The sequence below is a fragment of the Zalophus californianus genome, chromosome 11 (genome assembly GCF_009762305.2).
Source record: "Zalophus californianus isolate mZalCal1 chromosome 11, mZalCal1.pri.v2, whole genome shotgun sequence".
In the NCBI taxonomy this organism is placed as follows: Eukaryota; Metazoa; Chordata; class Mammalia; order Carnivora; family Otariidae; genus Zalophus; species Zalophus californianus.
The window spans coordinates 25,398,602-25,421,456 of record NC_045605.1 but is presented as its reverse complement, the minus strand read 5'-3'; the positions used below and the strand labels follow the sequence as shown (position 1 = coordinate 25,421,456).

Below are 22,855 nucleotides of genomic sequence, written 5' to 3'. Positions count from 1 at the left end.
GCTTAAAACCACATTTCAGGGGCCTATAAACAAACGGTATCCATGCCTCCACTAGGGAGGGCACGTGGGCTCACTGTGTATGCTGCATGGGATCCACCTGTCAGTTCGTCAGCAAGGTACTACTGGATGAAATGACCTAAGTCGGGGGCCAGGCACGGGAAGACCAGTGGCCCTCCACAGCCCTTCCCGTGGTGTATGTCAGTGCTGGCCCTGCAGGACCTGCCTTGCACGAGCTCCATGGGGCTCCTTGAATCCACACAAGGTGAAGAGCACCCTTTTGAATAATTACCTGCCAGAACCAGGTGCCCTGAAGGATAACGAGACTGGTTCGGAAGAGTTGCAGCACAATATTGTCCCGGAGGACCACCTCTACGAAGATGCTGAAAGCCCCTCCGAACACAGCGCACAGCAGGAGCGAGTGGATGTGCTGGTCCAAGGGTGGTCGGTTGTGGACGTGGTAGTAGAAGAGAAAACCTGCACAAAGCAATTTTGGCCATCACGGGTTCGCTGCCTTCTGCTTCAGAGGCTTCATCTGCACTGTTAACCATTCCTAGAATGCCCTCCTACGCCTGTCTCAAAGCTAGATTTTTCAGCAGTTAGGAAGTCAGTTTATATAACGTTACAGGGCAACAGACCCAGATTAGATTTCGTGTATGTATGAAGTGGATATATGCTGCAAAGGATGGATCTTTTAAAATCTCTTTACTCAATACAGGATGCGTAGGTGAAACACGCGGATTTGTGACAAATCTGTGTGTGTACTTGAAATTCAGTTTTGGCCTCATTTAACTCCCCCCCCCACCCCCAACTCTTCCTGAGGTACAGAAGTAAGTGAGGTTGTTGGATTACAAAATGCTTTTTCCTTACCCCGGTGAATAAGAGTTATATTGGGAAATCTGTCCTAGCTGCTTGGGTGGGTCTCCTGAGGTTTGTCATGGAGTCCAGACAGGAACATTCCAGGGTGGGAGGTGGAGTGCAGTTTCTCTTCCCTGAACAGAGGGAGTTATCCTTGTATGTGGTGGCTTCCAGCCAGGTTTTGGAGAGTTACTGTGTGTTTCAGCGTGGAAGTGCACACATGCTGTCATACACATGAGCGTGATGGGGGAGGGGGCAGAGAGTTTGGGCACCAAGATCCCGAAACTTTCGCTGAAAACCTTATGTTTTCATGGGCTCTTTTATGGACTATGTCCCCTGGATCCTCCAGAGCACCAGGACCAAGTCCTATTCAGGTGTCTGAAATTCAGAGATTCGGATTTTCTGGGTAGTTACTGTACTGGCAGTATTTCTGGTCTCCCTATCCTGATGCATCATAAACACAATTTGTCAGTCTCTTGCATTGTTTTTTCCATCTGTACCACTAAGTTACCTTCAGTGAATGCTGCCACAGCCATAACCAGTCTGTCCAGCCCCAGGGGAACGTGGCTGACGAGATAGGTGAGCATATCGGTGATTCCCGAGACTGCGAAGAACAAATACATGGTACTGTGCTGCCAGTTCATTAACTTGCACCACTCGTTCTCATGGTACAGGTGGAGGTGGGGCCCGTCCGGAACAAACTGCTCGGCCAGGATCCCTGCAGGGGTGAGAGTGGAACTTGAAGTCAGGAAGGAAGTTGAAACATGGGTGAAAATGGCCTCCAGGTCAGTGCACCTGCTTTGCTCCCTCAGATGCAGCTACTTCAGTGAAAGATGCATTTGCTGACAAACCTGTGTAGACATCTTGCCTCTGCTGTTCCTTTGGGGGTCAGGGTGTGGAGAGAAGAAGTGATAGAAACAGCCACACAGGTCCCCGGGATATTTGTCTAGTGGCTGAGCTGAAAGCAAGGCATAATCACTTAAATGAGAATGTGGTTGATATATTAATCTTTGGGCTAAGTGAGCAGTGAGAGAAATCCCGGAACGAAACCAGTAGGTTGAAAATAACGGGATCTGAGCAGAGACACACTGGTGGGGAAGATAGTGGTACACACCCGAGGGGGGAGCAGTAGCTCCCGGGTGTGTTTTCATCAGGGCAGACTTCGAGTGAGTGGTTTGCCTGAGCACAGAGTGTGCTCTGTGAGCCGTGAGTCCTTCCCATAGCTTTAGGTCTCTGTACCCTAAATACTGGGAGAACCAGGTGAAGGCCTGTCACCACACTGTTTCTGGCCATACTGTGTCTTAGGAGAGGCAAGCCTTTGAGACAGTGGCTCGTAGTTCTTAGCCCTTCTACTTCATGATCTGTTTTGGAAGGCAAAAGATTGGCCTTTATGCCTGGTGCCCAAAATGTTCTTGGGGCCTAGAATAATCCTCCATGACAACATTCTGGACCCTGTTCTCCAAACATTTTTTTTCTTAAACCCAGCCCCTTCCTGAATTTATATGTGAGGGATCAAGGAATTGGTGGAAAGGACCCGGGAGAAGAAATCCCACTGGCACTAGAATGGGAGCTTTGTGAGGGCAGGGACTCTGCTTGGTTCCCCACCGTACCCCGAGAGCTGGAATAGCGAGTTCCTGCTGGGTAGGAGCTCAGGAGATCTTGTGGAATGAGCAGTAGCTTCACCCAGCAAAGAGGCCAAATACTTTCCCAGCTCTATTTTTCCGGGCAACACTGATGCTGTCCTTAGCATTTAAACTGTATAGTTCCCATCACCTCAACTCCAGAAAGACGAGATGCCCAACTGCCTGGTGGATGGGAAGAGTCAGTGGGGCTGGGCAAACAAAGCTAGGTGCCTCTGCTCACTCCAAGAGGGGCTACTGGTGTTGCTTCGGTTCCTTCTGAGATGCTGTGGGCCTAAGGTGAGAAGTGGCAAAACGCAATTGCAGAATAACGTCCCTTGTTACCCCCATGCTGGGCGGATCCTGAGGAAGAACACTCTCTGCTGTTGGCGAGGTGGGCCCCATCTCATGTGGCCACTAGTGGAGTGAATGACGAGTCACAGTGGAAGTGCGTGGGTTTTGTTGGAACAGGGCACGGTAAAGGAAAATCCCTTTTTAACAGCCCTCTGCTGGCTTTCTTCAGTTTCTTCCACTGCCTCTCTTACTAGTCCTCTAACATAAAGTCCCCGTCTTTGTAATTGCTTGAGATATGGGGATGGAGGATATGCCAAGGAATTAGGTGGTAGCTACTCTTGAGATTCTAGTGGAGAGAGAACTGGAAAAAAAAGATGATTTTTCTAAACTAAACTGCATTTAGTACTTTCCTAATTCATGTACATGAGCTTACTCTATTATTTTTTCTATTCTTATGTTTTATCTTTTTCATCAAGTATGTTTTCTATTCCTACAACTTATACCTATGTCCTTGTAGGGCGAAGAATACAGTTTATTTGGTAGTTTTTCATGGTGCACTATTATTAACTGTTAACAGTAACAAAGCTCAGTACACAATAGATACTATAAAATATGTGGTGGCCCACTGAAAATCCTTGTCTTACTATCTGCCAGTGGAAACATCCACTTCACAGGGTCCAGAAAATGGGTTAAGGTTTCTGGGTGTGGTGGGGAGACCCCCTGGACCAGGTGACCCCCTTCTTACCAGCGACTGAAAACAGGGTTCTGACTGCGGCTTCAATGATCTCGAGTCGCTGATGGTAATGAGGCAGTCGGCTGCTTTTCCCCTTCTGGTGAAAGTACATCAGTGGGTACTTCACTGACCACCACAGTCCGACTATCAAGAAGAAGCTCCCTGGGAGAGCATGGCCCTTAAAGTTTGCCATCGGTGTTCTTCAGCACCTAAGAAAATAGGGGACAGTTGTCAGGTGGCTGAATGAAGAAAACATAAATGGATATTTTGGCAGGAAACACAACATGTGACTGAGGATTCCAAAGCATAAGCCGTATGAAGAAGGACCCACTCTTTCTCAGGGGCGCTCACTCAGCAGACAAGACTTCAAGGACGTAACATGAAGGCTTATTTTATGAGAACGACTACTCCAACCCTGGCCGTCAGGACTTCCACCCCCTCTCACTGGCTACATGGGCTGCTTCACGTCTGATGCGTGTACAGTTGAGCTTTCCACCCTTCCTCGAGAACTTCCACATGTTTTAAAAAACAAGTCAAGTCGTATTTAAAAGGCTTCTACTGAAAAGCAGCAGTCACGTGCTCCGTCCCTCCTCACCCACTAGTGAAACCACTTTAATCCCTTTCCACTGTTTCTTCTGGTATTTGCCGCCTGGATTCTCGTTAATTTGTGCAGGCGGCCATTTGCTCATTTATCTTTGTCAGGCATTATCTGCCAGCTTCCTGGAGCTCTCCCTCCTCCTCAACCCTGCACGTTCACTGTAGTCACATGATGTTCATTTGCTTCAATCATTAGTTCCGTTCTTATGGCTCTGTAGATCCAAAGTCCTTACCAGGGCCCGTAAGCCCTAGCGATCCCAGCTATGTCTCTGACCTCTCCGACCTACCCCTCCAGCCCTGCCACACGGGGTCCCTTCCCTGGCCTTCCATTTCTAAGCACAGATCATTCCTGCTCCAGGGCTTGGGCTGTCCGTTATTTCCAGCAACTTCCCGAACCAGAGCCAACAGGTCTCTTCTTCACTTTACTCAGGTTGCTGTTCAAATGTTACTCTAGTCCCGGACTACTTTGTGTGAAGTAGCAGGCATGTCCCACTTTTCAATCCAGGTATATATTTTTTTTTTAGGAATTCATTCATTGTATGTTTATTATTCACAGCTGATCACTACCTACCAAATAGTATCCAGGTATACTTCTAAATTTTCTTTAAAGCATGGATCGCTATCTGATATTCCATATTGATTTTTTTTTAAGCATCCAGCTCTACCCACTGGAATGTAGTCCCTGAAAGTAGGGATTTGATCTGTTTTGGTTTTTGTTTTTAAAGATTTTATTTTTTTATTCGACAGAGAGAGAGACACAGCGAGAGAGGGAACGCAAGCAGGGGGAGTGGGAGAGGGAGAAGCAGGCTTCCCGCAGAGCAGGGAGCCCGACGCGGGGCTCGATCCCAGGACCCTGGGATCATGACCTGAGTCGAAGGCAGCCGATTAACAACTGAGCTACCCAGGCGCCCCTTAATCTGTTTTGTTATTGCAGTTAGCCCCACACTTACGGTTGGGTGTGATAGAGTAAGCAATCAAATATTTGTGGAACAAATAACACGCTCATCCAAGTAGTATATTATGGGTTATGTTTTCACCATTTTTGTTTTTTTTTTAGAGCTGTTTTAGGTTTACAACAAAATTGAGAGTAAGGTAGGGAGATTTTTTTCACATACCCCTTGCCTGCACACATGCATAGTCTCCCCCATTATTGATATCACTCACCAGACTGGTGCTTTTTTTTTTTTTTTTTAAACCAAGGATGAAACCACATTGACACATCATAATCACCCCAAGTCCATAGTTTACCTTAGGGCCCATTTTTTTTTTTTTTTAAGATATTTATTTATTTGACAGAGACAGCGAGAGAGGGAACACAAGCAGGGGGAGTGGGAGAGGGAGAAGCAGGCCTCCCGCAAAGCAGGGAGCCCGATGCGGGGCTCGATCCCAGGACCCTGGGATCATGACCTGAGCCGAAGGGAGACGCTTAACAACTGAGCCACCCAGGTGCCCCCCATTTTTTTTTTAAGATTTTATTTATTTGAGAGCAAGCATTGGGTGGGGGGGGTGGGAAGGGCAGAGGGAGAGGGAAAAGCAGGTTCCCCGCTGAGCAGGGAGCCTAATGTGGGGCTCGATACCAGGACCCCAGGATCATGACCTGAGCTGAAGGCAGACGCTTAACCGACTGAGCCACCCAGGCGCCCCTAGGGGTCACTCTTGATGTGCATTCTATGGGTTTGGACAAAATTATAATGACATGTATCCATCATTATAAATATCACACAGTATTTTCACTGCCCTAAAAATTCTCTGCTCTGCCTGTTCATCTCTCCCCCTCCCCTACCCGACACCACCCCTTTTTACTGTCTCCATAGTTTTGCTTTTTCTAGAATGTCAAATGTTGGGATCATAAAGTGTGTAGCCTCCATCTCTCATTTAGTAATACACACTTTAGTTTCCTCTGTGTCTTTTCATGGTTTGATAGCTCATTTCTTTTTAGCACAGTATAGTTAGCATATGTGTTATATTAGTTTTAGGTGTACAATATAGTGATGCAACAAAAAAAATATGGAACGCTTCACAAATTTGCATGTCATGCTTGTGCAGGAGCCATGCTAATCTTTTCTGTATCATTACAGTTTTAGTATCTGTGCTGGCAAAGTGAGCATTAAATAGTCTCACATTTTCCAGGAAATAGAGACAGATACATAGTCTTTTATATTTAATTACATGTTTACCATTTCTAGTGTTCTTCATTACTTCCTGTGCATTTGAATAAGCCTCTAATCTCATTTACTTCCAACATTAAGGATGTCCTTTAATATTTCTTTTTTTTTTTAAGATTTATTTATTTGAGAGAGCGAGAGAGAAAGAGAGTACATGAGAGGGGGGAGCGTCAGAGGGAGAAGCAGGCTCCTCGCTGAGCAGGGAGCCCGATGCGGGACTTGATCCCGGGACTCCAGGATCATGACCTGAGCCAAAGGCAGTCGCTCAACCAACTGAGCCACCCAGGCGCCTTGTCCTTTAATATTTCTTATAGAGCAGTTCTCTTACCAATGAATTCTTTCGGTTTTATTTATCTGGAAATATCTTTATTTAGTTTTCATTTTGAAGAATAGGTTGGATATAGAATTCTTAGTTGGCAGTTTTTCCTTTCAACACTCTGATTATGTCATTCCATTGGCTTCTGGCTGATGAGAAATCAGCTATTAATCATACTGTTTTTCCCCAGTGAGTTACTTTTTTTTCTTGCTTTCAAGTTTTTCCTGTTATCTTTGGCTTTCAGCAGTGTGACTATGATATATCTTTTGTGGGTTCTTTTTGTGTTTTATTTTTTGATCGTGGCTGAGCTTCTTGGCTCTGTAATTTAATATTTTTCATCAGGGGATGAAAGGAAGTTTTCAGCCATTAATTCTTCAACTATTTTTTCTGACAACCCCCCCCCCGCCCTCTCCCCACCCCCCATTTTCCCTGCTCATTCCCATGTTTAACCCAGAGCCAAGGAATTTCAACCCCCTCCCCCCCCCATCACCACCCTGGATTGCATCTGTTTCCTGTGGCAGCAAAACTACTTGTTTTCATAGCTAGCACCACATTACTTAAAAGTCATTGGCTGAGTGAGGGGATAATGGCAGTGGCCTCAGGCAGAAAGGCCATGGCCTCCAACTATTTTACCTGAAGGTCTAGTAGCTTTTCAAAAATAAAAGCTTCTGTTGCGAGTTTAGCTGAACTACTCCATAATATTGCTGTCTCCTCCTCCATTTCGTATGGCCAAATGGCCTGCAGGGGCCTTGACCTGGTATGAGCTCCTCCTGCGGGCATACCCGAAAGAACAACTGCAGAGTCATGAGTACGTGGAAGTTCCTGATACGACTTCCCCAACAGTCTCCCCCATCTCCCAGGGCCGTCCCCTTGTGCACCCCTTAAATAAGACCCCTGTGAAGCTGACCAAAACCTTGTTCTCTCTGGTTTGAACTGACCAATCCAGGCTTAGCCTGGGAATCCTAAGGGCTCCACTTGTGGACCCTCATAAAGGTATGTGTGCCAGGTCCTGTCACTCTCTCTACCTGCACTCTGCCTTCACCTCCCCAGGTGGCCCCTTGAGGCATGCCTTGTCTTTGTCCAGGACCTTTGAGAAATAAAATTCTCTATTTCGATAATAGTCTGTTGTTGAACAGAAACTCACCATCAGACACCCCAGGACCCTACTTAACAAATGTTAATTTAACAAAGTCAGAACAGCCTCTTAATTTGTTGTCTGACTTTGGTCAATTTCCAGTTCCTGGAAATGGCTGGTTTTGACAATTTTGCTTAGTTTTATACATTTTTTGTTTTTTGCTTTTGCAGAAAGAAATTGCCCATCTGTTCATGCTGCCATAACCGAAGGCTCTCTCCTCATTCTTCTTAAACCCTATATTGATCAACATAAAAAAAAAAGCCTCCATTTTCATTTAATGTCCTCCCATGGCCTCAGGCAGAAAGGCCATGGCCTCCAACTGTTGTTTTTTTTTTTTTAAGATTTTATTTTTTATTTGCGAGAGAGAGAATGAGAGAGAGCATGAGAGGGAGGATGGTCAGAGGGAGAAGCAGACTCCCTGCTGAGCGGGGAGCCCCTAGATGTGGGACTCGATCCCGGGACTCCAGGATCATGACCTGAGCCAAAGGCAGTTGCTTAACCGACTGAGCCACCCGGGCGCCCGGCCTCAAACTGTTTTACCTGAAGGTCTAGTAGCTTTTCCAAAAATAAAAGGCCTAGGGGCACCTGGGTGGCTCAGTCGTTAAGCGTCTGCCTTCAGCTCAGGTCATGATCCCAGGGTCCTGGGATGGAGCCCTGCATTGGGCTCCCTGCTCAGCGGGAAGCCTGCTTCTCCCTCTCCCACTCCCCCTGCTTGTGTTCCCTCTCTCGCTGTGTCTCTCTCTGTCAAATAAATAAAATCTTTTAAAAACAAACAAAAAAACAAAAGTAAAAGGCCTGTTACAGGTCCCTTTCATGATCGAGCCAGTTATACTCCCTTGTTTTCTTAGCCAGAAGTGCAGAAAAAACAGCTTTGCAAATCTTTCCTGTCCTTCCCCATTTTTTGAGGAGCAATACCCTGAATAAAGGCAGAGTCCTTGTGTGTTCGTATCAGTTTGTCAAGCCCCACTCTCCCCTTTTACCTGGTTTCAGATTGACATCAGTGAATGCAGGGCCTGCAGCGTGTCTGTAGAAACCATTTCTAAATTTACTTAGGCTACTTGGAAGGCTGAGTACCTTGATTTGATGAGGGAGAGGAGCAGGGAGGTAGAGTTCTTCCAGTAACCAATTATTAGATTAGTTTATTTGATTAGCTACCTCATAGGACATGTGGTAGAAATATAGGATGGGTCAGTTTCAATTAGGAGGCGCAAGGCAATAACCAACTTCAAATAGAAAAATAAAAATGTAGTCTAATAATTTGGATAACACCATTCAAATAGGTTAAGTCCCTGACAAGTCTAGCTTTAAAAAAATGATTTAAAAATAAAAAGCAAATATTTAAGGGATAAGCTCTTTAGACTTAAACTATAAAATACTTCAGCGGTACCTGGGTGGTTCAGTCAGTTAAGCGTCCAACTCTTGATTTCAGCTTAGGTCTTTTTTTTTTTTTTTTGTAAAGTAGGCTCCGCAGGGCTTGAACTCACAACCCTGAGATGTAAAAAAAAGAAAAAAATCAATCTCAGGAAAACCCACAGAGAGGAAAACATCAGAAAGTGCTTCTGCAAAGACAAGCTTCCTTTCTTATTTTAATATGTTTGCTCTTTTTTGATATTGCATGAGATAGAGTGTGAAGAGAGGGCTGAATGTTCTGGAGAGGTGATAGCTTTAAGTTAAACCTGGCAGCTGAGAAGACTAGTGGCAACTTTTCATGTCCTGTCTAAGGAAATCACTGGAAAAGGAACATCATTTGCATAAGAGGTTTGACATGGTTTTCCTTGTCCTCTTTAACCATTCCCCCCTCTGCATTCTCTAATTTTAATTTGAGATAAGGAAGTGAAATGGAAGACAAGTTAAAGATGTCCAGAAGAGAAAAAGGAGGGAAGAGTTAAGGAAGAGTAGGAGACAGGGAAAGAAGACTGGAGAGTCACAGAAGTAGAGGGAGCGAGCAGAGGAGAAATTATGCTTGATGCAGTTTGCCTGTAGTTAAAAATAAAACTTGATATGGTGCCCTTTGTTTCTTAATAAAGCCCACATGTTCCCTTATTTTAGATGAAGAAAGTAGTGAAAGGATGTATTTAGATGAATGAGAATCAAAAATAAGGAAATCAAATTTTATTTTCTTCCTTGAGTGCCTGGGCTTAGCAGCCCGCACTCTCCAACGTTAGAACTAAGGACTTGGCATTCATGGCAGGGGGAGGAGTGAAAGCCAATTTTTCCCAATTTGAGATGACAGGATACAAAACGTATAGATTACCAAATATCACAGAGAACCTGAACCTCTTAGTTCTAGCCATACATTTGACTTTAGTAAATAATGGTTTATCTTCACCATGGGATATTATATAATCATTAAAAAGACTGAATTAGAGCTATACCAGCTGTCCTGGAAGGTTTTCCATGAGATCGTTGGCTGAGACAAGCAAGATGGAAAAGACTACTTATAATATGACCCCATTTTGAGCAATGGTAATGTCCTGCATATATGTACTACATATGTATATAGGTATATGATTATATGAACAGGGAAAGCAATATGGAAGAGTACTTTGAGGGTATGTAACACTATTCATTAGTTATTTCTGGCTCTCTGTCTTCCAGGCACATGGTACAATTGCAATTTCTGGCCCCCTTGTGGTTGGGTGGGGTCTTGTGAGTTGTGGGCAGAAGTGACGTGTTAGTTCTGGGCAGAAATATGTAATTGCCAGTTCAAGAACCCTCAGAACACATTTCCCTTTACCACATTACTGTCACTGTTCATGACAGCAGCTCTTCCATGAGTCTCAATCCCAGAGTGAGGAAACCTGGAGCAGAGCCCCAAACAAGCCATGATGAACACATGGCATGGGAAAAATAAACAGTTGTAATGAGCCACTAAGCTTTGCGGGTTGTTTTTATCCAGTATAACCTAAATTTTATGAATCATACAGATATACCAGATCAACATGTTATGGGTAGGACACTCAGGCTTTTGTAGTTTCTTTAAAAAAATATTGGAAAGCTTTACTATATCCAGGGAAGAAGTTGTGATGGCGTAAAGAATGGCAGAATTTGTACCAAAAAGGTGCCAAAGACAATTTTGGCAAATTGTATCTGGAATTGTCTTGACTCCCCCCTTTTCTTTTTGATATCAGATAGACATATGTTTTCTCTTTTGAAATGGTGCCTGAGTTCTTCTACCCCCACCCTACTGCCCTGCCTTAAAAGACAGCAAAATTAAAATTCAGGCAAACAGGGGTCTGTTTGTTACATTGTAAGGTTAACCTTTAGGTCCATTTCTCCAGTCCCCCAGTTCTCAACAGGGGGTGATGTGTCTGTAGATACTTTTGGTTGTTGTCACAACTGGGGGTGATGGTGTTGCTCACATCCAGTGGGTAAAGACTGAAAGTGCTGCTAAGCATCTTGCAATGTGCAGGACACCCCCCACAACAGAGAATTCTGCAGCTCAAATCTCAATAATGCTGAGGCTGTGAGACCCTGCTCTATTCTAGGCCAGTTTCCTATCCTGCTTTTTTTTTGAAGGAAACAGAGATCAGGCTGCCTTTATTTCTTTGTTCTTTATGTTACCACTTATTAGAGTGTTCTACCTTCAAAACTGTTTATGGGGCATAAACTCACTCCTAGAAATTTTCTCCCTTGCTTTCCATTTTGATATATGATTGATATATAATTCACATACCATTTTCACCTACAGGGTAAATTCAGTGGTTTTGAGTATATCCATGGAGTTGTACAATTAGTCACCATAGTCAATTTTAGAACATTTTCATACCCACAAAAAAATTCCCCTAACCCATTAGTGACTCCATTTTCCCAAGTCCCGCCTCCCTCCAAAGTCCTAGGGAACCACTAATGTACATTATATTTCTATTAATTTACGTATTCTGGACATTTTATATAAATTGAGTCATGCAACATGTCATTTGAGACTCGCTTTCTTTTTTTAATTGTTTATTTGTTTAATTGCTACACCCAGTGTGGGGCTCAACTCACAACCCCAAGATCAAGAGTCACATGCTCCCCTGACTGAGCTAGGCAGGTGCCCCCAGACTGGCTTCTTCCCTTTTAACATCATGTTTTCAAGGTTCATTCATGTTGTGGCATGCATCACTACTTAATCTTTCTATGGCTGAATATTTCATTGTATGCATATACTGCATTTACTGGTTTGCTAAGGCTGCTGTAACAAACCACACTGGGTGATTTAAAAAACAGAATTTATTTTCTCATGGTTCTGGATGTTAGAAGTTTTAGATCAAGGTGTTGGCAGGGTTGGTTTCTTCTGAGGCCTTTGTCCTGGGCTTGAAGATGGCTGTCTTCTCCCCCTGTCTTTACATACATCTTCCCTCGGTGTGTGCCTGTGTCCTCTTCTTATAGGGCAACAGTTAGATTAGATTAGAGCCCTCCCTGATGACCTCATTTTACTTAATTATCTCTTTAAAGACCATGTCTTCAAATATAGTCACCTTCTGAAATACTGGAGGTGAGGACTTCAACAACATATGAATTGGGGGGGTGGGGAGCATAATTCAGGCTATAACACCACATTTTATCTGTTCATCACTTAATTGACTGTTCCATACACTTTTATAGATTTAATTACTAAATCACTACAAAAGACAACTCAGATGATCAAAGAAGACATTCTGAAGGTTTCAACAACCTAAGTATTCCTGGGACAGTTTCTCCTAATGAATCTCAAAGTCACCCTCATATGGTTCTAGAAGTCTCAAGTGCTTTCTTGCTATTTCTCTCTTTTTTCAAGTAACAGCCTTGTTGACATATAATTTATATACCATAAAATTCAGTCCTTTAAAGTGTATAATTCAGTGATTGCTGGTATCTTTACAGTTGTGCAGCCATTACCACCATCTGATTTTAGAACATTTTCATCATCCCCAAAGAAATCCCATACTCATTAGCAGTCATTCCCCATTTCTTCCCAATCCTTCCAACCCTGGCAACCACTAGCCTCCTATCTGTGTCCATGGGTTTGCCTATTTTAGATATTTCCTATAAGTGTAATCATATATCTCTGCCTCTTTCATTTAGTATGGTTTCAAGGTTCATCCAATCTTGTAGCATGTATCAGTGCTTCATTCCTTTTTATTGCTGTTGTTGCTTTTAGAGGGAGGGAGAGAGAGAAAGAGAGCACAAGCAGGGGGAGGGGCAGAGGGAGAGGGAGAGAAAGAATCCTTAAGCAGACTCCCTGCTGAGAAGGGAGCCCAACTTGGGGGGACTCTATCTCATGACCCTGAGATCATGACCTGAGCCGAAATCAAGAGTCGGATGCTTACCAACTGAGCCACCCGGGCACCCCCATTCCTTTTTATTGTTGAATATTCCATTGTACAGATCTGTCACATTTTGTTTATCCATACATCTGGTTTTTAAATTTTAATCTTTAAACATTTTAAAAAAATAGTTTATTTATTTGACAGAGAGAGAGAGTGCAGAAGCAGGGGGAGTAGCAGAGGTAGAGGGAGAAGCAGGTTTCCGCTGAGCAGGGAGCCTGATGCAGGGCTTGATCCCAGGACCCTGGGATCATGACCTGAGCCCAAGGCAGATGCTTAACCGACTGAGCCACCCAGGTGCCCCTAATCTTTTAGATTTTTTTTTTTTAAGATTTTATTTATTTATTTGACAGAGACACAGCAAGAGAGGGAACACAAGCAGGGGGAGTGGGAGAGGGAGAAGCAGGCTTCCTGCTGAGCAGGGAGCCCGATGTAGGGCTTGAACCCAGGACCCTGGGATCATGACCTGAGCTGAAGGCAGACACTTAACGACTGAGCCACCCAGGCGCCCCTCTTTTAGATTTTTTAATTGAAGTATAGTTGATATATAATATTCATTCATCTATGGATGGATATTTGGGTTGTTATGAATAATAATGCCATGAATATTGGTGTACATATTTTTATGTGTACCTATGTTTTCATTTCTCTTTGGCATATACCTAGGAGTGGAATTGTTTGATCATATGATAACTCTATGTTCAACATTTTGAGGAATGACCAGACTCTTTTCCAAAGTGGCTACACCATTTTCCAATCTCACCAGCAATGTAAGAGGGTTCCAATTTCTCCACATCCTCAACAACACTTGTTATGTTCATCTTTTTTATTTTAGCCATCTTAGTGGGTATGAAGTCTATCTCATTGTTTTGTTTCATTTTCTTCCCTAATGATTAGTGATGTGAAGCATCTTTTTATGAGCTTATTGGGCATTTGTATATCTTTTTTGGAGAAATACCTATTCAAATTCATTGCCCATTTTATTTTATTATTTTTTTATTTTTTAAAAAGATTTTATTTATTTATTTGACAGAGAGATAGCACAAGTAGGCAGAGAGGAAGGCAGAGGGAGAGGGAGAAGCAGACTCTCCACTGAGCAGGGAGCCCGATCCGGGGCTCAATCCCAGGACCCTGGGATCATGACCTGAGCCGAAGGCAGCCGCTTAACCGACTGAGCCCCCCGGGCGCTCCTCATTGCCCATTTTAAATTGGGGTCTTTATATTGTTGAGTTGTAATAGCTCCTTATATTATTATAGATACAAGTCAGATATATGATTTGGAAATATTTTCTCTCTTTTTGTGGGCTTTTTACTTTCTCAAGTGTGTCCTTTAGAGCGTAGAAGCTTTGATTTATTTTTTTTAAGATTTTATTTGTCAGAGAGAGAAAGAGAGAGAAAGCACAAGCAGGGGGAGCAGCAGAGAGAGAGGGAGAAGCAGGTTCTCCGCTGAGCAAGGAGCCCGATGTGGGGCTCGATCCCAGGACCCCGGGATCATGACCTGAGCCGAAGGCAGAGGCTTAACCGACTGAGCCACCCAGGCGTCCCAGAAGCTTTCAAAATGAAGTCCAGTTTAGCAATTTTTTTTTCTTTTGTTGTTTGTGCTTTTGGTGTCATGTCTAAGAAACCATTGCTTAATTCAAGGGCATGAAGATTCACTCCTGTGTTTTCTTCTAAGATTTTTACAGTTTTAGCTCTTACATTTATGTCTATATCCATTTTAATTAACTTTTGTATATGGTGTGAGGTCATGATCCAACTTCATTTTTTGCATATCCAACTGTCCCAGCCATCTGATGAAAGATTCTTCTTTTCTGCTTTGAATTGTCTTGGTGCCTATCTACCCTTCTACTCTTGAAAATGGATTTCATCAATCTTCAGAGAAGGATCTTGCCTTCAGTAAGGCGAAACTCTGGTGAAGAAAGAGTAATTCAACTATTATGACACATATATTAAACGTTTTAATAGAGTGGCAGAGTTATGACAATGAAAGGAGGACTCTGACTCACCCCGTGAGAAATAGGAGAAAGATTATAGAGGGAAGTGTACCTAAAACTTCCTTGAAAAACAGGTAAGCATAGGCAGGGTGGATACAGTGTCAGGCAGAGCAAATAGTACATGCAAAGGCTAAGGAACAAGTGCAGCCAATCATCCATATAGTCAGAGTTGAGCTCGGTAATGTTGCTTACTCTCTTTACCCTACCATTCCTACTTTCCTTACCTACCTGTCACTCTCCTCCATGGGTGGAATGCATTAAACCTTGAAATTATCTCAGATTGGGAATGAACAAAACAGTATACTTAAAGTCAAAAAAGCTAAACATTATGGTCCTGTGTGCCCAAGAGTCTCTGGAAAGGATATGAACTGACTCACAAAATGGGCCTGAGGAAGGTTAAGTTAGAAAAGATGCAAGTCAAGTTTTATATTAGTTCGGGTGCATCCAATTTCCCAGATTTCCCTAAAGGAAAACTGGGTTCCTACATGTTCCTTTAAGGGTAAGTATGGTCACATAATACAAAGAACATGAACTATGGAGAGTCAATCCTGCTTTTGCTACCTCTGCTGGTAAGAGCTTGCACAAGTTCTCTAACCTCTCTGAATTTCAGTACCCCCTTCTTCCAAAACAGGGACCTTAACAAAAGCATCTTGTGAGGATTAACTGAGAGTGTCTAGCAGCTAACTAGAGTGAATGTTAACAAATGTTAGTTTCCTCTATTCTCTGGTGTTCTTATACTTATTCCCACAATTAATGGGGGAGAAAACCGGGCTTCTCTCTTACGGGACGTATAATTATTGAACGAAGGCTGCTGTCCTTTGCTTTCAGTACCTAATTCCAAGTGGGGAGGGGGGCAGTCATGTGGAACCTTTACCTGACTCTGGAGAGGGTAGTGGTTGAATGTCTTTTTAATAGGAATGGGACGTGTGTTTGGTCAGTAGGCAAGTAGGTTACGGGGAGGATATAGCGTATTATTTTACTCCACGACGTGGTTTTTATACTTTTTGAATCTGTTCTTGCCAGAGAAACACTCAGATGGCTTCTGGTCTGAGTTTACTTTGGAATATAACCAACCCTGCCTGACTCAGCCTTTCTGTTACTCTGCAAATAACAAGCTTATTACCTCTCCTTCTTCTATGAGCTGCTGAGTAGTAAAATGCAGAAGCAGCAGAAGTACAGAGGTGAAAATTCTCTGTTGCCCACAGCTGATGTGATGGTGCTTTAGTCCTGAACTTCTGGCAGAGTGTATCCCTGCTCTACAGTAGCCTGAGAGCCCTTAAGTCACTCCGGAGTCCATCACTCTTTTTAAAATTTCATAACTACTACTGTCACTGTTATTTTCTCTGTAGGTGGGTCCTTGGAACAACTGGTCAGAAGGCATAAGACGAGAATAAGAATCTGAACCCTGTTCTGCATGATTTCATGAGCTATGGAACAAAATTCCATGAACGAGAGCTCAGTTACCTTCCTGCTGAGTTTGATTTCTAAGCAAAAGATGGTCTGTTTCTTTCCTTCCTCCCTTCTTTTCTTCCTTCCTTCCTTCTTTCCTTCCTTCCTTCTTTCCTTCTTTCCTCCCTCCCTCTCTCCCTCCCTCCCTCCTTCCCTCCCTTCCTTCTTCCTTCCTTCCTTCCTTCCCTCCTCCCTCCCTCCCTCCCTCCCTCCCTCCCTCCCTCCTCCTTCCTTCCTTCCTTCCTTCCTTCCTTCCTTCCTTCCTCTTCCTTCCTTCCTTCCTTCCTTCCTTCATGTGATCCTATTAAATATAAGACTCTATGCTGGGTGCTGAGGAAATAATAAAACAAATAAAAACGACCCCTCCTAAAATTTGTATGGACCCACAAAAGACCCTGAGTAGCCAAAACAATCTTGAAAAAGAAAAGCAAAGCTGGAAGCATCACAATTCTGGACTTCAAGTTATATTACAAAGCTGTAGTAATCAAAACAGTAATGGTATAGTCATAAAAATAGACACACAGATCAATGGAACAGAATAGAAAACCCAGAAATAAACCACAATTAAATGGTCAATTAATTTTTGACAAAGCAGAAAATATCTACTGGGAGAAATATAGTCTCCAACAAATGGCATTGGGAAAACTGGACAGCAACATGCAAAAGAATGAAACTGGACCACTTTCTTACACCATACACAAAAATAAATTCAAAATGGATTAAAGACCTAAATGTGAGGTCTGTAGCCATAAACATCCTAAAAGAGAGCACAGACAGGATTTTCTCTGACACTGGCCATAGCAACTTTTTTTTAGATTGGTCCCCGGAGGCAAGGGAAATGAAAGCAAAAATAAACTACTGGGATTACATCAAAACAAAAAGTTTCTGCACAGCAAAGGAAACCATCAGAAAAACTAAACAGCAACCTATGTAATGGGAGAAGATATCTGCAAATGACATATCCAGTATATCCAAAATGTATAAAGAACTATAAAACTCAACACTCAAAAAACCAAATAATCCAATTAAAAATCGGCAGAAGACACGAGCAGACATTTCTCCAAAGAAGACATACAGATGGCCAACAGGCACATGAAAAGATGCTCATCATCACACATTATCAGAGAAATGCAAATCAAAACTATAATGAGATATCACCACACACCAGTCAGAATGGCTAAATCAACAACACAACAAAACAACAGATGTTGGTGAGGATGTGGAAAAAAAGGAACAATCATGCACTGTTGGTGGGAGTATGAACTGGTGAACTCTGGAGAACAGCATGGAGGTTCCTCAAAAAAGAAAAATAGAACTACCCCTATGATCCAGCAATCATACTACTGGGTGTTTACCCAAAGAATACAAAAATACTAATTCAAAGGGATACATGCACCCCTATGTTTATAGCAGCATTAAATACGTACAATAGCCAAAATATGGTAGCAGCCCAAGCGTCCATTGATTGATGAATGGATAAGGAAGATTGGTGTGTGTATATATATATGTGTGCATATATGTATACAACAATGGACTATTAGCCATAAAAAAGAATGAAATCTTGCCATCTTCAGTGACATGGGTGAGACTAGAGAGTATTATGCTAAGCAAAAGAAGTCAGTCAGAGAAAGACAATTATTGTATGATTTCACTCATATGTGGAATTTAAGAAACAAAGCAAAAAAAAAACGACAAAAGAAAGACAAATCACGAAATTATAGACTCTTGGGATGCCTCGGTGGCTCAGTCAGTTAAGTGTCTGCCTTTAGCTCAGGTTATGATCTCAGTGTCCTGGGATCGAGCCCTCCATCGGGCTCCCTGCTCAGTGAGGAGCCAGACTGCTTCTCCCTCTGACTGCTGCTCCCCCTGCTTGTGCGCTCTTTCTCTTTCTCTCTCTGTCTCTCTGACAAAAAGAAAGAACGAAAGAAAGAACGGAAGGAAAGAAGAGAAAAGAAGAAAGAAAGAAAACTACAGACTCTTAACTAGAGAGAATAAACTGATGGTTACCAGAGAGGAGGTGGGGCGGGGATGGGTGAAATAGGTGATGGGGATTGAGGAGGGCACTTGTCATGATGAGCACCGGGTGATTAAAAAAAAAAAAAATGACCCCTATCCTTAAGGAGTTTATAATCTAGTACAGAGCCATAGCTTGTGGAAGGTTGAATGTCATGAAATATACTGATTGCAATCCTCTAATCACAGAGGGGGCTGGTGTTAGAGCTGGGCCTTTCTTGATTGCCTCTTTCAAACTGTCATTAAAATTAGGCAGCCTTACTGGAATCCTGAATTCAAGACTGAAGAACAAATCTGGGCTAAGTTCCATGATTTCCCAAGAACTAATAAAGAACACTGGCCTTCTGAGTCTGCTCACCTGGGTTCTAGTCCACATTTGCTAAGAACTTAAACTCTGTGACCTTGAGCAAGATATGTAACCTCTCAGGATCATAATTTCCTTGTTAAATCGTAGTTTGGAAGAGGTCATCTCCATAGCTTTTCCTAGTTCTAAAATCACTTTCTGTGTTTGCTCCTAACACATCACAAAAATGAAATGAAACATGAAAAGGACAGAGCAAGTCAGACGTGTGGGGGGAAGAATGGAACTAAAGTTGTGGTTGTCACCAACAAGGACAAGTGAGTCACTTCGGCATACATTAGAGCAGGACGGGCATTCCTGGACTTGAAAGTTTGGCTTACTTTTTAAGCAACAAGGAGCACATTTCTAATATATTTTTCCTTCCTTCTGTACTATCCGTGAACTTGTTCAGCATTGACACCAATGAACAAGATGGATGCTGGGCCTTCTACAGCACTTGGCAGTGCTTTTTGACAGGTGCAAGGTCTTACTCCCAATTCCCATAGTCTGGTTTTTGAAAACTCATCCCTTCCCTCAAGCCTGAGTTCACTCAACTCTGGGTAAACCTTTCCTCTCATTCCATGAACATAATCGAGACTAGAAGACACCAATCACAATCTCCTCTTCTCACCTACAAATGCATTTATATCCACATCTACTCTCTCAAATTGACCCCTCTGATAGGCCAGTCTTCCATCTGCGTCCTCTGGGTCTGCTTCTATACTCAGAACTTCTCTCGCTCTTTGTTGCCTCCTTTCCTTCAACTATAACCAGGCTCAAGACTTTTCCCACACAAAATAACAAAAGGAAAAGGAAAAAGAAACCAAAAAAATCTGCTTTTACCGTGGGTCTCTGAAGAACCACTGTGTATCTCTCTTCCTATTTACTATTTCAAACATAAAAATAATATGGCTAATGTATGTAAAAGTTATAAAGAATGACAACAACTGTGTCCCATGACCCAGCTTAAGAAAGAGAACATTACTAACATCCTTGGAACTTCCTGTTGACACCTCCTTGATGGCTTCTCTCCTTCCTTCCTCTTGAGAAGTAAACATCATTTTGAATTGTGTGTTTAGCATTCACTCACTTTTGTTTTACTATATACCACATACATTTACTACATACGTTATCTTGAACAATGTAATAGTTTTGCAAATTTTTTTAAACTTTATGTATGTATTCTCAAAATATGTGGATCTCTTTCTCACCATCTCCCCTAGTCGAGCCAAAACTCCTTTGCTAAAGGTTTATTTATAAATAATTAAAAACAATTTCTAGTATTAAAATTCTTTGGAAAGTCAGTAATTATTGAACTAAATTACCACTTACATAAAATATTCTTTCATAGAAAGGGATTTTGATGGTTTTGTGTAATGCAGTCAAGCATTGTCAAAATCATTAAGTTTCTTGGAAAAAACCTGGAAAGACAGTTGCTTTCTCTGTTTGCTTCTCCTCCTTCACTATCACGATCCTGAAATTGTATTCGTAGATATCACCAAATGTTCTCCATATTGTTTCATCAGTGGGAATCTTTAAAATATTATCTGAATAGACCTCTCTTCTGTTCTAGTGCTGCTCTAGTTGAAGATGTCACTTATCACTTATTTTTGGAATTTACCTTCTGTTTTTGGCTTTCATGATACTCTTCTGTCCTAGCTCTTGTCATCTTCTGTAATCTTCTTCCTCTCTTTCGAAAGGCTCTCTTCTTTTTCCTGTCTCTTAAACACTAGCACCCTTTGGTCCACTGTTCTGTATATAATCTTCTTCTTGCAAGAACTCATACACACCCATAGTTCAATTACCACCTGTACGCTGATGACTCTTATCTCTAGCCTGACCTTTGCCCTCAGTTTCAGACTCATATATCTAACAACCTGGTGAACCAACAAACACACACATAAACACACAGATTCTTCTTAGACACCTTGAAGTCAACATGGTCCCAACCTGAATTCATCATCTTCCTTCCCCACCAAATTGGCTTCTGTTCTGTATCTCAAACTTGGGTAGTGGCTCCTAAAGTCAGGTTCCTAGGACTCATTCTAGATACCCCTTCATCCCCCACTCTGCCCCGCAGTGCCCCAATTTCCCAAGAGACTAAATACTCTGCTTATTTTGCTTCCCCAAATTTTCTGGTGTTCTCTGTTTCCTTTCTATTCCTACAATGGTTATCTCATTTAGGCTCTCATTGTCTTTTGCCTTGACTACTGTAATGCTTGTAATCCTGCCATCCATAAATCCTTCTTCTACTCTGCCACTGGCATCAGCTGCCTAAAATGTAAATCTGACTACACCACTATAAAATTTAAAATATTTCATTGACTAACCACCACACTGATGTAGTCCACCCCTTTGCATGGCATATACCCAGAACCTGGCCCTTGGACTGTCTCTTGAGCCTCATTTCCCATTTCTTCCCACCAAAAACTTTACAGTATACACTTCGTTCATGCTGTTCCCTCCCCCTTCTTCAGTGCTACCATAGTACCCTTATGCATATCTTGATTTTTATCTCTTAGCTTGTCATATGAAAATTACACATTTACATGCCTTACTCACTAGACTATAGGTACCTCAAGAGCAGAGATCTTATCTGCCTCATCTTAAACTTCCCACAACTTAGCACAAAGCTTGCCATATAATAGTCGTTCTTGATCTGAACTGAACTGATTCAATTTAGCTGTAATCCTGAATCATGAAGAACTAGTCCTAGGTCTAGTCATTAGTAAGGTTGCTGCTAACATTACTTTTTTCATATAATTTTTAGAGCTAGATGAGTCCTTCAGAGATCATCTTGTACTATGCCTCTTAGACCATGTATGGGTAAGCCAAAAATATCTGGAATCACATGACAACACGGTTATCATCCTGTAGTATCAATTTTACCTCAAGATTTGGGGAAAAATGATTTTGTTAAAACAGAGATGTATTTTGGGGTAGCCTATACTGTTTAGCATTGAGAGAGACTGTAGCTTATGCCATGCTGTTTTCAGCCAAGCCTCCATGCCATGAGAGTACCAGTTCTGTGGTGAGTGATAGCGTTTGAGAAACACTAATCTACAGATCACTGTTTTACAGTGATCTTGTAGTTTAGCTCTTGTTCTAGAGCCTTCCATATAAAAATAAACAATCCCAGTGGGAACAAAGCATAGAAACAATCTCAACAACAGCCAGAAGAGAGATATTTTTCATTCTTCATTATTATTATTCTGGGTTAGTTTAAAAAGATGTCTTCCTGATAGGCAGGGTAGGTCTTCTGAAATTAGTACATCACTGTGCTTTCTGCAAAATATACCAGATGGCAGATGAAGGTAGGGAGAGGAGGAGGCAGAAAAACAACATTAGAACAGAACAAAGAGAAGGTCTGGGCAAAGCAGGGGCCAGATCAAAGAGAGTGGAAGGAAGCAAAGGACAGTATAAGTGAGGCACGGACTACGAGGCAAAAAAAAGCATTCAAATACAACTGTGGTTCAGATGATACCAAGATGTAGGGTGTTTGGTGATGACCTAAGAAATTATTACATCTTCAGTAAGATGATATGGGGAGTTTTCACCCCCTGGAAATTCTACCTGGAGTCCTGGTAGATCTTCCCAGTCTGTTTTCCAACATATCTACACATCAAATTCGAGAATGAGGTATCATCTTACAGCAAAAGTGACATAAAAAGATGCGAAAGAAACAGAGGAAACAGCAAGGGGACCATTAGGAAAGGTTAATTTAAAGTGGGTATGGAATCAATTTGATTCAAGCAACATCTATCCAGGGCCTCTTGTGTATCAGCATGGTTCTAGGTGCTGGAGAAACAGAGACACCAAGGTTGGGCCCTAGCCTGCAAGGGCTTTGCAGTTGTCTTTAAAGGTGCCTGAGAAGGAAGAGCCAACAGTAGAAAATCTGGTATCTCACGCCTAGGCTTTCCAGTGAAGAGGTCACTAAAAGCTAAACCACGGACACATATTATCTGATGCTTTTAGGTGATCTAAAACTTTCCCAGCAAAGAAAGGGGGCTGAATCTGCCCCAAGTTTGGGTTATCACATGCCAGGCTGAAAGAA

At 42.4% G+C, this 22,855-nt stretch overlaps 1 protein-coding gene and 1 non-coding gene across 6 annotated transcripts in view; both read right to left on the bottom strand.

The window, feature by feature from the left end:
* The window catches only part of TMEM45B (transmembrane protein 45B), a 50,794-nt gene that overhangs the window by 2,257 nt on the left and 25,682 nt on the right, over positions 1 to 22,855 (bottom strand). For 2 of the 5 annotated variants that reach the window (XM_027578826.1, XM_027578824.1), the window contains exons 2-4: positions 3,514 to 3,710; positions 1,367 to 1,573; positions 290 to 474 (exon numbers count right to left, since the gene is read on the bottom strand). In XM_027578826.1, coding sequence (XP_027434627.1) covers positions 290 to 474; positions 1,367 to 1,573; positions 3,514 to 3,694 — 573 coding nt within the window. In that variant the 5' untranslated portion in view covers positions 3,695 to 3,710. Of the gene's footprint in view, positions 1 to 289; positions 475 to 1,366; positions 1,574 to 3,513; positions 3,711 to 6,591; positions 6,611 to 7,212; positions 7,233 to 9,101; positions 9,164 to 22,855 lie in introns of those variants that run through there. The other 3 variants (XM_027578823.1, XM_027578827.2, XM_027578825.1) reach the window with 3 other exon arrangements.
* Positions 6,100 to 6,206, bottom strand: LOC113915548. The gene has a single exon (XR_003517702.1). It is a non-coding gene; the product is annotated as a U6 spliceosomal RNA (small nuclear RNA).